Genomic DNA, 18,088 nt, shown 5'->3' with positions numbered 1-18,088 from the left:
TTAAATATTGAATACTGAATATATGAATTTCCAATTCATATTGATGGTTTTTAAAATGTCTTAGTCACTCGTTCAGTTTCCACCTCTGAATTACAGATAATGATTTTATTATTTTTAATAATCAATTGCATTAGCCCAAATCACATAATCAAAAGTAGTTGGCAGGATCGCTTGTTTTTTTTTCTTTACACATTGTCAGTGGAAAAAGTGAGGACTGCAGATGCTGGAGATCAGAGCTGAATATGTGTTGCTGGAAAAGCGCAGATTCCTGAAGAAGGGCTCATGCCCGAAACGTCGATTCTCCTGCTCCTTGGATGCTGCCTGACCTGCTGCGCTTTTCCAGCAACACATTTTCAGCACATTGTCAGTGACCTGTCTCATTGCCTCATGGTTAATTTGAAGCATGGCTGCATTAATTTGTCGTTAATTAAAGAATGGAAAGCTACCTTACTGGCCAGTTGAAGAAATTCTGTATGTGACTGGGGGATAGAAGCATGTATAGCAGATGGAACTCCCAAAAGCTGGGAGGTGACTGTGAATGGGTATATGAAAAATAAAAGGGACATGTGATTAAAAAAATAATAAAAGGGACATGAGAAACAGTGTAAGGCCACTAAGGTTGAGGGATATACAAACAGGGTTAAAGCAACAATACTGTAAAATAAAGAACTTATATGCTACTCAGAATCCCAAGCCTATGTCTGGCATACCGACCCCTTTTTTTTGAGGATGGGGATTTTGTTCCTGGATACCCGCTGAGCCCCTAACATCTCCTGAGTGTCCCCAGCACACTACCCATTTATTACAGACCTTTCCTTCTTTTGAAAATGAAGCATCCAGTCTTCATAGCCAATATCATGGGGATGAGTGGCCTGCGTCATCCTAAACCAGGTCCCATCCCGGGAATTAGAGTTAATGAAGCATGTCCCTGATCACAAGACCAAACTGACCCAATTTGCTCAATATGTCCAAATGTGAATGGAGTGAAATTCTGCGAGTAGCTTGAATACGAATGGCTTGTGTTACAAGACTGAAATATGTGTCTATCTGTCTGACGGAAGTGACATACAATTGAATAATAATTAAGAAGCTCAATTACCTTTGTTTAACCCTATGCTTTGCAATGTTTTTTGCCTGGAGTCACTGACATGATCTGGACCAACAGTACGAACCAGTCCAGGAATTTCCAGTCGCAAATGAGGTGAGCAGTGGTTTTCTATTGGGATGGCCAGAACCAGACTGAACCACAATGCAAGTTACAGGTAAAACCGATTATATCCAATGCCCTCGCGATCCCAAATACCGTACGCCAGCCCTGATAGGGTTGATTAGAACCAGGAGTGGAGCCTACCTCAGGTACCCACCCAACGACCACTGCTGAGCAACCTTTTTCCTGAGGTGACCCTGAAAATGGGTATAGACAGGTCCCAACATTTCACCTTTGAGACTGGCAACAAGACATCAAAAACCCCAGGGACAAATGGCTGGCCTTTGCTTTAAATTTTGAAATGTGGCCACTGGGGAGTAATGTGTCTTTAATGTTACCTTGGAGCTGATGTGGGGAATCAACATGCTTTCGTCCTAGCAAAATGAAAATCACTTAATATACACTGACTCTTCATTGCGTTTTTAGTATGACCCACGATTTTGGAGCATTGTGGGAACATTGAAGATTTTTAACCCCCATGAGGCAGCATTATAGGAATGTTGTTTTGTCCAATCAATCTGGCATTTATCAAGATGTTCGGCTCATGCTGAGGAAACTGATACTGTTTCCAAAGTAGTGGGCAAGTAGATGAAGCTGCCAAGCAGGCAGTCTTAATACCCCAAACTTCTGGTCCCCTAGCAAAACCTGGTTAGACACAGTATAAGGATGGGTATATGCCAGACCTGGGGAAGGTACAGAAATCACAGGGGAAGCCCCTGCTGAAGAGCACAAACTATGGCCACAAATAGGGTACTCCCTCAATACTCAAACCAGAATGTGGGTGACCCCTACTGGACAAGTTTGTGTTCCTTCTTTGCTGCTGCCTATTTTAATTGATTATGTGTATTTTGTATACACTTGGACAAGGAGGAAATGGTTTATACTTTATTACAATGGACACTCCACAGCCCCCACCCTCATTGAAAAGGACCCTTCCAGTCCTCCTCACCACCCCAACTGCTGCTAAGATAGCCAAATGTTCCGCCTGGGTTCATCTCCATCATTGCAAATAGTTTCAGTGCCCTACATGATACAATTCATCTGCACATTTGGCGCCTTTTCGGGGTACAAGATTAATTTTGCTAATCAGAGGCTATGCCTATTGGTGGTCTTAGATTTTGAGGGTAAATATCGATTCCCATTTAAGTGGTCACAAGGGGGGTTTTGTGTATTTGGGTATATTCATAACTCTAGTTCTGGATTGGCTGTTCAAAGCCAATTTTGTTCAATTATTTTACAAAATCAAACAAGACCTTCAAAGATGGGAAGTGCTTCCGGTCTTGTGGTTGGGTTGGGTAGCACTTATTAAGATGAATATTTTCCCCCGTTTGCTATACCCGCCGCGACTCCCTTAGGTCCACGCCCCCACCAGCTCACACCCTACTGCCAGCACCTTCCCCTGCTACCACAGGAAATGCAAAACCTGCGCCCACACCACTCCTCTCACCTCTGTCCAAGGCACTAAAAGATCCTTCCACATCCGACAGAAATTCACCTGTACCTCCACCAATGTCTTCTACCATATCCGTGATGTGGTCTCCTCTACATCGAGGAGACAGGATGTCTACTTGCGGATCACTTCAGAAATCATCTCTGGTACACCCGCACCAACCGACCTCACCACACCGTGGTTGAACACTTCAACTCCCACTCCCACTCCGCCAAGGACATGCAGGTCCTGGGCCACCACCACCACCAAACTCTTACCACCTGATGCCTGGAGGAAGAATGCCTCATATTCCACCTTGGGACCCTGCAACCACACGGAATCAATGTGAATTTCAACAGTTTCCTCATTTCCCCTCCCCCCACACTATCAGAGTACCAAGTCTCCAACTCGGCACCGTCCTCCTGACCTGTCCATCACCTTTCCCATCTATCCTCTCCCCCACCCTCCTCTCTGACCTATCACCTTCTCCCTCACCTTCATCTACCTATTGCTTTCTCAGCTACCTTCCCTCTCCCTAACCCAAACCCCCCCCTCCCATTTATCTCTCAGCACTCCATCCCACAAGCCTGATTCCTGAAACATCGATTCTCCTGCTCCTCGGATGCTGCCTGACCTGCTGTGCTTTTTCAGCACCACACTCTCGACTTTCATCTCCAGCATCTGCAGCCCTCACTTTTTCCCTTCGGATGGTGTGAGTCAAGTGCAGGGAAATGGGGTTAGCGTGGATGGTCATTTTGGTCGGCATGGACCAGTTTGGGCCAAAGGGCTTGACTCCATCTGTAGGACTCGATGACTCTAAACGTGTTTGCACCTACTTCCTCCAGGCCACACACCATCTCAATGTAAACATAAATCAGACATTATTTCACTGTCACCCTGTTCAAAGCCAGGAACAGCCTCCCTTACGATCATTGTGGGAGTACCTTTAACATACAGGCTGCTTCCAAGTCAGTGGCTCAATATCATCTAAGGTAACAAGGGCTAGACAATAAATATCACAGCTTTGTCAGCAGTGCCCACATTATTAGAAATACTAATTAAATAATTTTTGAGTTCAGATCAGATAGAAACATGGTCTCTTCCCACATCTGTATTTTTACCTCCAACGTGACCTATGGTTTCATCCTGGGTCCCTTCCTTTTCCTTATTTATATGTTGCTCTTTGTTGATAATATTCATAAGCACAAGGTCAGCTTTTATGGGCATGGCATCAATACTCAGCTTTACACCTCCTCTAGCTTTCCATCCTTTCCAATCCCTTCACTCATCCAACTCTCTCTACTACACATGCTCTTCTTGCTCCCTCCCCCCAACTCTCCCACGCTTTAGCCACCTGGAACGCCCCCATCCCTCTCTCACATTATATTTTCTCACTTTCAAAAGTCTTAAAAATCTACTTCCATTTTGGTCACCTACCAATCTTCTATATTTGCCAGATTAAAGTCTTCTTATAGAAAGAAAAGCTTATATTTGTATTGGACCTTGTCCAGAACATCCAAAGGGATTCAAATCAAAGTGTTCCTGACATGAGGCACTGCTAATAAGTCAACACACCCTGCAAATATGAAAACAGCAAAGTTCTACAGAGAGTAGTGAGATGAATGACTTTGGTCATTGCTCTTTGCTAGTGATGTAGACTGAAGTATATTGGCAAGAGCAAAGAGGGAACCCCTGTTCAACATTTAATAGTTAAACTGGCAAACAGAAACAACTTAGCATGTCAGCTAAATCACTTCATTCACACTTCAATCGAGAACATGTGCTTCAAACTAATATGGCAACTGAAAGATTACATAGTTATACAAAGCAATCACAGATTGCTTACTTTACCTTAATTGACTTCCTTTAACAGCCAATGATTTCATGAAGAATTCCTTTTGAATGAAGCACTAGTAAAATATTAGCACTTGTGAAAACAAATCCCAGCAAAGATTAGCACCTTCAGAGGGGTGGGAGATAAACTAAGAACCACATTCAACAACAAGAACTTACATTTATATAGCTCCTTTAAAACAAAATATTTTAAGGAGCTTTACAGAAGTGATTTTCAAATTATTACACACAAGATATGGTCAAAGTGGTAGGTTCTGAGGACCATCATAAATTAAGATAAGAGAGTTAGCACATTTCCGGTAGATAATTCCAAATACCGGGGCTGAAGCAGTTAGGCAGGGTCATTAACAGTAGAGCAATGAACTGAAGACCTCAGTTGGAGAAATAAAAGCACTCAATTGATTCTGATGGCGAATTTAATTCAAAGCAGAAAACAATTCTTTATTAAATTACACACAGTTGAAGGATGGCCAAGAGCAATAATGGAAAGGTTTGCAAGACAAACAGTACATCTCTTCAATATGGAATGTTTGCAGTCAGTCCAACACACAACTAAAAATGTACTTATGCAATGTTAGACAGACACATTAAAGGATTGAAGATGAAATGTATTTTACAGATAAGCTTCTCTACTTGAAGGTAAAACAGTACAAACAACACAAAATAATATTCCAATAACGCTTCCTGAAATAACTTCTCCAGATGATCTTCCTATAAACAGAGAACATTTCATTAATAACCAGCACATATGGTCCATGATACAGTTTTAATTAATTGTTTTAATATCAATTTTAGAGTAACCTTGAAATGGTCATTATTCTGAATTAAGAATTCAGGCAGGATATCTAAAAGATCAAAGGGGTGGGTTTTAAAAGGAGGTATGAAAGGAAGAGAGGGGGCAAGGTTAAGGAAAGAAATTTGATGCATTGGAAACCTAACGTGTACTTTAGAAAACTTGTCAGCTGAGCAAAGCCACATGAATAGCTGGGATTTGAAATGAAATGTACAGGTGCATTAGGTAAAAGAGAGATTTGGCAGGTGCTTAGCTACCAGCAGAAATCTAGAAGTAGCATGATTCCGACAGTGGACATAAATGGAATTGTTTATTTGCTTCCCAGAATTAACAATCTTTAGCCGCAAGGATGAAACATTCATCAAGAAATGTCAGCAAGGATTTTCTTTTTTTAAAACATAGTCACCTAACATCCTAGTTGGGGAGGGATGTAATTTTGACATGTGCTCAGGACATGGTAATTGTCATCAATTATCCAATATCACTGAAAACTGGAGAAGGCAGTGGCAATGTCACTGAACTAATAATCCAGAAGCAAGTCCCACATCAGCAGCAATTGGGCAGACAATTTAGGAACAGGAGTAGGAGTTGCCCATTCAACCCCTCAATCCTGTTCTGATATGATTTTGGATTCAAGTCCGCTTTTCTGTCTATCCCTTACATCCCTTGACTCCATTCTCAGTCAATGTTATCTTTCTCTGCCTTAAGAAATATTCAGTGACCCTGAATCCATTACTATCTAAAGAAAGAGGGCTCCACAGATTTCACAGTCAACTGAAAGAAAGAAATTTCTAATCTGTATTTGGGAGACCCCTTATTTTTAAATGGTATCCTCCAGTTCTAGTGTCTTCCACAAGTGAAGCTTAATTCAATTATTAAAAAGGTGGAATTGAAAGCTAATTTCTTTAATAGTGACAATGAAACAATCAGTTGTCAGAAAAACTTATTTGGTTCACTAGAAGGAAGGAAATTATTGCCTGGACTGACCTATATGCAATAATGTTGGCAGTTCTCCAGTCATCTGGCACCTCACTGTGGCCAGAGAGTATTTGAAAATTATTGCCAAGGTCCAGATATCGCGTCCCTCAGTATCTGCTTGCTCTTAATCCTAATCTTCATGCCCCTTGACATCCATGGTTCTTTAATCTTGGTCCCACCCTTTGACTTTATTGGCACATGTTTGTCCTGTATTCTCACTAATTCCTCTTCAAATGCCTCTCACTGCTCTGACACAGTTTTACTTGAAAGTAGCTGCTCCTAGTCCACTTGGAAAAATCGTATCTGATCTTAGTAGAATGAGAGTCAAAGAATGTGGTGCTGGAAAAGCACATCCAGTCAGGCAGCTTCCGAGGAGCAGGAGAGTTGATATTTCAGGCATAAGCCCTTCATCAGGAAGGGAGCTTTTGGGCCAAAGCAGCTGACAGATAAATGGGAGGCCAGTGGGGCTGGGGGGGGGAAAGGTAGCTGGGAATGTTATAGGTAGATGAAGATGGGGATGAAAGTGATAGGTCTGAGAGGAGGGTGGAACAGTAAAGTGGGATGGAAGATAGACAGGTAGGACCGTACAAGAGAACGGGAGGTTCGGACTGGGATAAGGTGGTGGGGTGGTGGTGGTGGGGGGCGTGGGGAAGCAAGATGGGGAAACTAGTGAAATCCACATTGATCCCGTGTGGTTCAAGTGATCCAAGATGGAATCCTTCCACATCAGAGAGAAATTTACCTGACTGCCTGCTGCTGCTGCCTGACCAGCTGTGCTTTTCCAGCACCACATTCTTCGATTCTGATCTCCAGCATGTGCAGTCCTCACGTTCTCATAGTAGAATTAGTCTCTTTCCCCAGTTTAGAGCTTTAATTACCAGCCCATCCTTTTCAGTACCTATCCTAAATCTAATTGAGTTGTGGTCACTATCTCAAAAATGCTCCAGTAGTGAATCACCTCAGAAGTCTGTTAGTTTCCAGAAATCAAGGTGATGAAGGATAGAATTGAAAGTAATGTTTAGATAACTTTACAGTAATTAATTTACGGAGTTACATGCTGTACACATGCTTCTCACCAAAAACCAAAATCTATTTGTTCCTTTATATATTTTATTTTCTGGTGAACCTATTCAGAGTTGCTATCACATACCTCTGTGCCCCCCCATCGCACACAAAGACCCTTAACAATCACAGACATTTACCAATCAACCAAATCAAGTAAAAGAGATTATATTACATATCTCGAAAGTAGGTGGGTTTTTCCTGACAATCAACAACATGGTCATCATTGGACTCTTAATTCCAGATTTATATTGAATTCCAATTTCACCATCTGCCATGGCAGGATTTGAACCAGGCTCCTAGAACATTACCTGGGTCTCTGGATTAATAGTCGAGTGATAACACCACTAGTCTATCGTATTCTTACCATCTGGATGAGGTGGGACTTGAACAGTTAATGCCCATCACCTGAATTCAATGAAATACAATTAATATTCACTCAACTAGGTCATGAATCTGAGAGGTTTAAGATAATAACCTAGATCTTTGGCCCCAAACAGCTTAAGGCACTGCCACTTCTAGTGAAACAACTAAAATCAAAGAACATCAAAAGGCCACAATTAGAGGAGCACAGAGATTTCAGATGATTATAGGATGGGAACAGTTTACAATTTTAATATTGAGGCACTGCCAAACAACTAACAGTGTTGGCGATGATCAGACTCTCCACACAGCCCCGTGCCCAGCAGTACAAACACTGACCGCCAGACTACTCAGACCCCTTGGCAACGTGGTAGTCCACAAACCCACCAACACACTAAAACAGCAGCTAATGAACTTGAAAGACCCTATACAGACAACGAGCAAAACTAATGTCATTTACAAAATACCGTGCAAGGACTGTAACAAACACTACATTGGACAAACAGGCAGAAAACTAGCCACCAGGATACATGAACATCAACTAGCTGCAAAATGACATAACCCTCTCTCACTAGTATCCTTACATACAGATAAGAAAGGACACCACTTCAACTAGGACAACACATCCAATCCTAGGACAAGCCAAACAGAGACACGCACGAGAACTCTTAGAAGCATGGCATTCCAACCTGAACTCTGTCAACAAGCACATCGAGTTAGACCCCATCTACCCACCCCTGAGAAAAAGAAGAGGAAATGACATCACCAACCCAAAGAAACCCAAACATATAAATAGAAAACAGGAATTATCAGCAGTGCTTCGCCTGGAGGCCCACTGAAGATGTTACCTAGTATGGTGATGAAACATCTGGAAATGAACCTTCCAGCTCAGCGAGCAAACCTACACCCAGAATCTCAACCTGAGCTACAAATCTTTTCAAAACTCGCTAAGTACAAACAAGTGCAGAGTCCCCTGTCAGATTAATCATTTCATAATATTCTAAAATGTTTTTAATTTTATTGGAACATTTATGAGTTGTTCAGCTTTTGCTGATAGTTCGATATCATTGAAAGCTCGTCATAACCAATTAAATAATGGTGAGTAAAGCAAGCAGCATAGATGTCTTTAAGGGATTTTAAATAAGCACAGAATGAAGAAAGGAATGAAAACATATGCTATTAGGTGAAATAGGGAAAGAGTAAGCCTATGTAGAACATAAACACCAGCATGGATGTGTTGAGCCGCATTGTTGTATGTTCAAAGTCTGTGAGAAGATTTGTAGCTCGGGTGCTCATTGCTGTGGTTCTGTTCGCCGAGCTGGGAATTTGTGTTGCAGACGTTTCGTCCCCTGTCTAGGTGACATCCTCAGTGCTTGGGAGCCTCCTGTGAAGCGCTTCTGTGATCTTTCCTCCGGTATTTGTAGTGGTTTGAATCTGCCGCTTCCGGTTGTCAGTTCCAGCTGTCCGCTGCAGTGGTCGGTATATTGGGTCCAGGTCAATGTACTTATTGATTGAATCTGTGGATGAGTGCCATGCTATGAATGAGTTCTCAGGGAACAGCTAGGGAATTCCTAGAGGCGTGGCACTCATCCACAGATTCAATCAATAATCACATCGACCTGGACCCAATATACCGACCACTGCAGCGGACAGCTAGAACTGACAACCGGAAGCGGCAGATTCAAACCACTACAAATGCTGGAGGAAAGATCACAGAAGCGCTTCACAGGAGGCTCCCAAGCACTGAGGATGTCACCTAGACAGGGGACGAAATGTCTGCAACACAAATTCCCAGCTCAGCGAACAGAACCACAACATTGTTGTATGTTTTATATAACGTGCTGGCCAAAGAACCAGTGCAGCTCTACCTCTTATGTCAATTGCTGTTTTGTGCCATGATGTGAGCACCATGTCCAGAGCTTTCTTCTGAAAGTCACCGAGCTCTTGCCTCTGAGCAGGAGTCACAGCTACTGCCTGCTGATAATTAAACATGCGAATCTGTGTGGGACTGAATACAACCTGAACAGAAAGAAAAAAGGAATTAGAAAACACCTAAAAAAAATCCCAGTATATCTGGTGACAAATTGGATTGGAAACTACTTTAATGACCTGTCACAAAATTGACCCTGGCGTTAAAGATAGAATTGTAACTAAATGATTCAGGTTTTCATGGAGACCAATGTTGCGTTGCCTGGTCTCAATCAATTTAGTAGCATGGTCAATGACCTTAATGTCACTGGGTTATGTGAGAGAAAATGTTCTTATGGTTTCTGTTCCCTGATCATTATTCCTTTAGGAAACTCACATCCTTGACTGTGATATTCTGGACCATTGGAGACCCTGCTAACTCACCTTTGAGGTTTATAGATGACAGATCACCAAAGACCACATGGTAGCAGGCATCTGTAGAATGTACAGTGCTCTGGTCTGACTTCACCTTGAGCATTGTGTTCAATTCAGGTCAACAAGATAAACAGAAACATTCAAATTTTGGAACATGTGCAAAGATTTATAGAGATTTATACAGATCCTGAGTATAAAAGGGCCATGAGAAAATAAGGTTGCAACTCAGGCTTTTTGGTCTGGAAAAAGAGGCATTTGATCACATTAAAGGAGGATAAATAACAGTATAATGGAATTGAAAAAAAAAATCAGAAATGTTACTTCTAATGAAATTGAGAAAGCAGGTTGATGGGTCACAGGTTGAAATTATAAAAGTCATTTTAGACCCAATTCTAGGACAATCGTTATCAATGGCTGCAATACATTTTCAAATGTAAGACAGAGGGAAAATTCCTAGAATAAATTTAGGGAATAATTAGATTCTGCAGTAATGGATTTAGGGTCTTCTCAACAGACATAATGAAATGGGCCAAATGGCCCTAGTCACCTGTATTTATTTTATGACCATGTAAAATGTCTTTCCAACAAACAGTCAACAGTTTTAGAAAAGTAAAGTCAATGAAATAAAATTCTCCATTTTAATTATTCAAAATTTTAATTACATTATATGGATTGAAGGATAATGTTCCACACTTACGGAAAATTTCTTTGGCGAGATAGTAGCCACAGCAACAGGAGTGAGTCCTTCAATTTGTTCTTTAACCAGAGCTGACAGTATAATATCTGGTAGTCCAGCTATTGAAGTGACAAAGAGGGAGTGAGAATAATAATTGTAAGATAGTAAGTACATTCATTCATGCAGTAACTGTTTATACCCTATTACAAACTTCCAGATGTGCAGTTTGACCCATGTTTCCAACATTTTCTGTTTTTATCTCAGATTTCTAGCATCTGCAATATTTTGCTTTTGCACATGTATAATCCAAGCCTATGATAACTGAAGGCATTGTGGATGCTGGAAATAGAAACAAAAGCAGAAATTGCTGGAGAAGCTCAGCAGGTCTGGCAGAATCTGTGGAGAGAAATCAGAGTTAACATTTTGGGTTTGGTTGTGATAAAGGGTCACTTGAATCAAAACATGAACTCTGATTTCTCTCCCGTTTTGGGTTTAGTTGTGATAAAGGGTCACTTGAATCAAAACATGAACTCTGATTTCTCTCCACGGATGCTGCCAGACCTGGTGAACTTTTCCAGCAATTTCTGGTTTTATTTGTTGTTGTTGTTGTGCAAGTTTGTTTCTATATATTGTAAAGTGGCATATAGAGCAACAGAACCAAGACCCAAAAAGAGATAAATCTTTATTTAAAATTTCATTTGGCTGTTTAAGAATAGGAGATTTCTTAAATTTGTTCAGCTATAAGCTATTCCACTTTTTTGGACCCCAGCATCCAGGTTATCAAGGACTTCCACTATATTATACATGTTGCTATTCCTGTTCAACAATCACATTGAAAAATATCTGGGAGACATCACGCTCCATCGATTTTTCGCTATCCCCATCCTTCACCCCAAATCCTTCTTATTTCCTGACAGCAATCATTCAAATTGTCCCAAGCTTCTGATAGCTCCACAAGGCAACACATTTTCACACAATGAGGGAGTGGGAAACTGGAGCTCTCTCCTGACAAAGGCTGTAAATGCTGGGGGTAAACCAAAACACCAAGATTTAGGTGTTGATAGGTTTTTGCTCAGGTTAGTACACTAAGGAAAATGGATCAAAGTTGGGTAAATGAAATTGAAATACATATTTCAAGGATCTAACTGAATGATAGAACAGGCTCCAGCAATCGTGAATATGGAGTCCTGTGATAGGAATTCAAGGACTTGGATTTAAATAGTATCTTCCAAGACCCTGGCAAGTCCCAAAGCTCTTTGCAGCAAAAGAAATATCTTTCTGAAGTGCAGTCATTTTTGTAATGTGGGAAACATGCCAGCCAAATTGCAAAGTTCCAGAAACAGCAGTATGATATATCACCACATAACCTGTTCTTCCAGACATAGTGGTGCACGTGGAAATTTTTCTTAACAAGCTGTGATGTTTACATTTATGAGATGTTTAAATTATGTTTAAATCAATGGCATTTAAATTTACAAAACAATGTAAATATAATGGCTGCTTGCCTGCAATAGAACCAATTTCAGTGAATTCTTCAGATCTCCAGTGGCTGACGTCTCCGAATGTCGGAGAGTGAGTGACAAGTTTGGCCAGGGCTGCCAGCTGCTGCTCGTCACAGGATAGGCTCAGTCTTCCGGTCCACAGGACTGCCATACTAAGACAAACCAGCACAACACAGCATCTCACCAGTGTGTTCAATTTAGAAATAAAGGCTTTTTTTCAATTAAACAGAAAAGAGAAATACAATTTTTAACCAGTATTAAAACAGAGAGGACATAAGAATTTAAAACTAATAGTAACTATTAATCACTAATATTTAATAGATGGTCCACAGAAATACATTAAACGTGTGTGACTGAAATAGTCTGTGCTGGTGCCAGTACTCCCCATGATCCCCTTCTACCCAACTTCTTTGTCTGGAGTTAGGTCATAGATCAGCCAAGATGTCAGTGAACTGCAGAGCAGGTTTGCAGGGGCTCTGTGCTCTAACCCTATATCACACTCTCACAATACAGCCTTGTGGATTAGGAGAAAGTGAGGACTGCAGATGCTGGAGATCAGAGTCGAAAGTGTGGTGCTGAAAAAGTAGAGCACCACAGGCAGCATTTGAGAAGCAGGAGAATCGACGTTTCGGGATTCCTGATGAAGGGCTTATGCCTGAAATGTAGATTCTCCTGCTCCTCTGATGCTGCCTGACCTGCTCTGCTTTCCAGCAGCACACTCTCGAGCCTTGTGGAGTATGAATGCAAACTGAATACTTGATTTTAAAATAAAAGGAGCTGAAAGGTCAGGTGACCTTTCCTTGCCTGGAACTATACAAAGCTTTTGAACTACTCTCTATGTTTAGACAAGTCATCAAAATGCAAACAAACTCTCTAGATATAGTACACAGAACAATACAGTACAGGAACAGGCCCTGTGGCCCATGATGTTGTGTCGAACATGACATCAAATTAAATTAATCCCTTTTGCAGGCTCTTGGTCCATATCCCTCCATTACCTGTGCTTATCTAAAAGTCTCTTAAACACTGCTATTGTATCTGCCTCCTCCACCACCACCCTTGGCAGCATGTTCCAGACACCTACCACTCTGTGTAAAAAAAAACTTGCCCCTCACATCTCCTTTGAACTTTACCCCCTCACCTTAAATCCATGTCCCCTACTATGAAACAGTTCAACTCAACAAAGATTATGACTGTTAACCCTATCAATGCCTCTCATAATTTTATAGACTTCTATTAAGTCTCCCCCCTGCCTCTGTTGCTCCAGAGAAAACAACCTGAGATTTTTGAGCCTGTCTTTATAGTTCATATTCTCTAATCTAGGCAGAATCCTGATAAACCACTTCTGCAACCTCTCCAAAACCTCACATCCTTCCTGAAATGTGGCAACCAGAATTTAACACAATACTCTGTGTGGCCTAACCAAAGTCTATAAAGCTGCAAAATGACATCTTGACTCTTGTACTCAATTCTCTGACCAATAAAGGCAAGCATGCCATATGCCTTCTTTAGGTTATATCTACTTGCATGGCCACATTCAAGGAGCTTTGGACTTGAACCCCAAGATAACTCTGTGCATGAATGTGTTCAGGGTCCTGTCATTAACTGTACACATTTCCTTAGCATTTGATCTCCCAAAGTGCAGCACCTCACACTTACTCCTATATCTCCAACTGATCTATATCCTGCTGTGTCTTTTGACAACCTTCTACACTATCCACAACTCCACCGATCTTTGTATCATCTGTAAACTTACTTATCAATGCATCTACATTTACATCCAAGTCACATATATCACAAACAGCACAGAACCCAGTATGGATCCCTGCAGAACACCACCAGTTGTGGATCTGCAGCTTGAAAACACCCTTTCACCACTACCCTTTGCCTTCTATGGGCAGGGCAGTTCTGAATCCTCGCAGCCAAGTCACCGTGTATCCATGGAATATATCTTTGAAAGATCACTAAATTGCAAAAGACCCTTGCAGTGGTTAATGGTTGCCTGCTTCAAATCTCTCTCCCCCCACCGACACCAACGAAAATCTGATCTCATGCAATTTAAAGCAGCATATCATGCTGGTGTCAGCAAATACAGCTTTAAAGAAATTGTTTTCACAATACTGCAAGCAGACATTTTGGATTTGGAGTTGAATTCGAGAGACTGTGTGCAAAAGACCCCTATTTTATCAGACTCTCAGATAGGTGAATCATGGACCCAACTTTTTCCATAATGATCAGTCACTAGAAACCATTTGTGTAGACAACAGACAGAAAAACACTGCTCATATGACAGAAATTAGACTAAAGAGAGGACATTCTCTAAGGCACATTTTTGGGGCATCAAGAGTAAGATCCAGACCAGGAAATGAATAGGGTCATGTTTAAGGACCATTAATAGCAGAGAATGTGGGATAGTGTTTATCTTTCTATTTGGAGAACACAAACCAAGCTTTTACTATGGAGGTTCAACTGCACCTCAGCTGGTGGTGAAAGTAAAATCTCTTACTGCAAGCAACCAACCACAGCAAATTTGTCCTCCTTAAACTCCAGAATCTATCCTTCAGAAGACCAAAGGAAAATGTCACAGGCCTGTAACATTTCATCTCAGAAAAAGCAGTGTGACAGAGATCTCAAAAACTTTCAAAACCTAAATGCAAACCTTTTATAGTTACATTGCGTTTCTTGAGATTGTGCATGTTTGTAGTTGTCTGCATGAGTGTCTGAATGGATGTGGTTGCAAATATATTCAGGTGCTGATAATAAATCCTTGTTTTTTAAAGCCTCCAGGTAAATCTGGGTGTCTTCCCACATTCTACCGTCCATAAATTTGCAGCATCTTACTTTTACTTTTAAAACACATCAGTCTTCAATCAGTTGAGAGATGTAAACAGGAGAACTGTTCCTATCATCTCTGACCTATCTGTTCCTATTTGAAATCGAGCCACATATATGGTCCCAGCTCAGCCTTCCACATTGTCAGCTGCCTTGTGTTTGGAACCATTAACATGTGAAAACACAAGGAATTCTGAAACACTAACTTACCTATCGTACCGCAGAATGTAATCTTGATGGTGCTTACCTAAATTGCATCGGGTCTATTGCAGAGATATCTGCTTGTTTGATGCCACAAATAAGGTGCCCCAGAGCTACCAAGCTGACAGAATCCAGTTCATTTACACTGCGCCTGTTGACCCGCAGGAAGGTTGTAAATAGTACGGTGAGCTGGAACAAATATCAGATTCTTCTTTAGAGTGCAGAAATTCATTCAATTTCTCTTGTAGCAACACAAAGGCTTTACAGTCATTTATCTGTACATGTCCACTTTGTGGCCCTAAATCTGTCTCAGATTCATCCACTAAAGAAGGTCTTTCAGCCCATCTTACACATGCCAGCTCAATTAGATTCTCCTACTCTTCACCAAGACACTAAGATTTCTCAATTTCAAGCAGTTGGAAAGTAACTTTCAGTCAGCATATTATTAATCATTAGAACATAGAATCTTACAGCGCATTACAGGCCCTTCGGCCCTCGATGTTGCGCCGACCTGTGAAATTAATCTGATGCTCATCTAACCCACATCGTTCCATTATTATCCATATGTATGTCCAATGCCCATTTAAATGCCCTTAACATTGGCGAGTCTACTACTGTTGCAGCCAGGCCATTCCATGCCCCTACTACTGAGTAAAGAAACTATCCCTGATATCTGTCCTAAATCTATCACCCCTCAATTTAAAGCTATGTCCCCTCATGTTAGCCTTCACTATTTGAGGAAAAAGGCTCTCGCTGTCCACCCTATCTTACCCTCTGATTATCTTATAAGTCTCGATTAAGCCACCTCTCAACCTCCTTCTTGCCAACAAAAACAGCCTCAGTTCCCTCAGTCTTTCCTCGTAAGACCTTCCTTCCATACCATGCAACATCCTAGTAAATCTCCCCTGAACCCTTTCCAAAGGTCCCACATCTTTCCTATAATGTGGTGACCAAAACTGTATGCAATACCCCAGATGCAGCCTTCCCAGTGTCTTGTACAGCTGGAGCATGACCTTGTGGCTCTGGAAACTCAATCCACCTACCAATAAACACCAACCCATCACATGCCTTCTTAACAATCTCATCAACCTGAGTGGCAACGTTCAGGGATTTAGGCACCTGGACACTCTCTGTTCATCTACACTGCCAAGAATTTTACCATTAGCCTAGTACTCTGCATTCCTCTTACTTCTTCTGAAGTGATCTACCTCACACTTTTCCACATTAAGCTTCATTTGCCACTTCTCAGCCCAGCTCTGCATCTTATCTCTGTCCCTCAGTAGCTCACAAATCATTAAGCACTATTCACAACTCTGCCTACCTTAGAGTCATCTGCAAACTTACTAACCCACCCGTCTACACCCACATCCAGATCATTTATAAAAATGACTAACAGCAGTGGCCCCAAAACAGATCCTTGTGGCGCACCACTGGTAACTGGGCTCCAGGATGAACATCTCCCATCAACCACCACCCTCCGTCTTCTTTCAGCTCTGATTCAAACCGCTAACTCACCTTCAATCCCAAAACTCTATTTTGTGCAATTGCCTACCGTGTGGAACCTTATCAAATACCTAACTGAAATCCATATACACCACATCAACTGCTTTATCTTCATCCACCTGTTTTGTCACCTTCTCAAAGAACTCAATAAGATTAGTGTAGCACAATCTACCCTTCACAAAACCGTGTTTACTATCCCTAATCAAATCATTCCTTTCCAGATGGTTATAAATCCTCTCTCTTATAACCTTTTCCAACACCTTCCCCACAACCGAAGTAAGGCTCACGGGCCTATAATTACCAGGGTTGTCCTGACTCCCCTTCTTAAACAAGGGCACAACATTTGCTCTCCTCCAGTCTTCTGGCACTACTCCTGTCAACAATGATGACATAAAAATCGAAGCCAAAGGCTTTGCAATCTCCTCCCTGGCTTCCCAGAGAATCTGAAGATAAATTCCATCTATTTTCAGATATTCTAAAATTGCTAAACCTCCTTTTTATCAACCACAATCCCATCTAATCTTGTAGCTTGTATCTCTGTATTCTCACTAACATTCCCCTTTTCCAATGTGAATACTGACGAAAAGTACTCATTAATCACTTCCCCTCTGTCCTCAAATTCCACACAGAACTTTCCATTAATATCTTTGATTGGCCCAAACTTACTCTTGTCATTCTTTTGTTCCTGATATACTTCTCAAAGGACTTAGGGTTTTCCTTGATCCTATCCGTCAACAACTTCTCATGTCCGCTCCTGGCTCCTCTTAGTCCTCCCTTTAGATATTTTCTGGCTAATTTATAACTCTTAAGCCCCCTAACTGAGCCTTCATGCCTCATCCTCTGCAGTGAGGACTGCAGATGCTGGAGATCAGAGCTGAAAATGTGTTGCTGGAAAAGCGCAGGTCAGGCAGCATCCAAGGAGCAGGAGAATCGACATTTCGGGCATGAGCCCTTCTTCAGGAATGAGGAAAATGTGTCCAGCAGGCTAAGATAAGTCCTGGAATCTGCAACAACCATTCCTGTCCCTCTAGTCATGTCTCTGAAATGGCCACAACATCGGAATCCCAGGTACCAACCCATGCTGCAATTTCACCCACCTTATTCTGGATGCTGCTGGCATTGAAGTACACACATTTCAAACCAACATTCTGATTGCCAGTGCCCTCTCGTGACCTTGTAAACCTATCCCCATTAGAAATGTCTTTAAACAGAGCAAGTGGTGGTGAGGTTAGGGAATAAATTTTTGAGTTTAGAGACTGGATAAAGTAAACGGCCTTCTCATGGCAACCTTTCAACTCAGTCCCCTGCTCTGCAGATGGGTAATGGACAGTAATCAGGACCAGGA

At 41.5% G+C, this 18,088-nt stretch overlaps 1 protein-coding gene across 1 annotated transcript in view; it reads right to left on the bottom strand.

The window, feature by feature from the left end:
* Window positions 1–4,900: 4,900 nt before the first annotated feature.
* The window catches only part of strc1 (stereocilin 1), an 83,855-nt gene continuing 70,667 nt past the window's right edge, over window positions 4,901–18,088 (bottom strand). The window contains exons 24-28 of the mRNA XM_087981440.1: window positions 15,287–15,429; window positions 12,211–12,359; window positions 10,727–10,824; window positions 9,555–9,705; window positions 4,901–5,201 (exon numbers count right to left, since the gene is read on the bottom strand). Of these exons, the coding sequence (XP_087837566.1) occupies window positions 5,104–5,201; window positions 9,555–9,705; window positions 10,727–10,824; window positions 12,211–12,359; window positions 15,287–15,429 (639 nt within the window). The 3' untranslated portion in view covers window positions 4,901–5,103. The remainder of the gene's footprint in view (window positions 5,202–9,554; window positions 9,706–10,726; window positions 10,825–12,210; window positions 12,360–15,286; window positions 15,430–18,088) is intronic.

Source organism: Chiloscyllium plagiosum, unplaced genomic scaffold, assembly GCF_037043375.1.
Source record: "Chiloscyllium plagiosum isolate Xiang-an unplaced genomic scaffold, Cpla_swu_hap1 HiC_scaffold_39, whole genome shotgun sequence".
NCBI classification, from domain to species: domain Eukaryota; kingdom Metazoa; phylum Chordata; class Chondrichthyes; order Orectolobiformes; family Hemiscylliidae; genus Chiloscyllium; species Chiloscyllium plagiosum.
The sequence above is the reverse complement of the archived record's forward strand: the minus strand, read 5'-3'. Positions and strand labels throughout refer to the sequence as shown.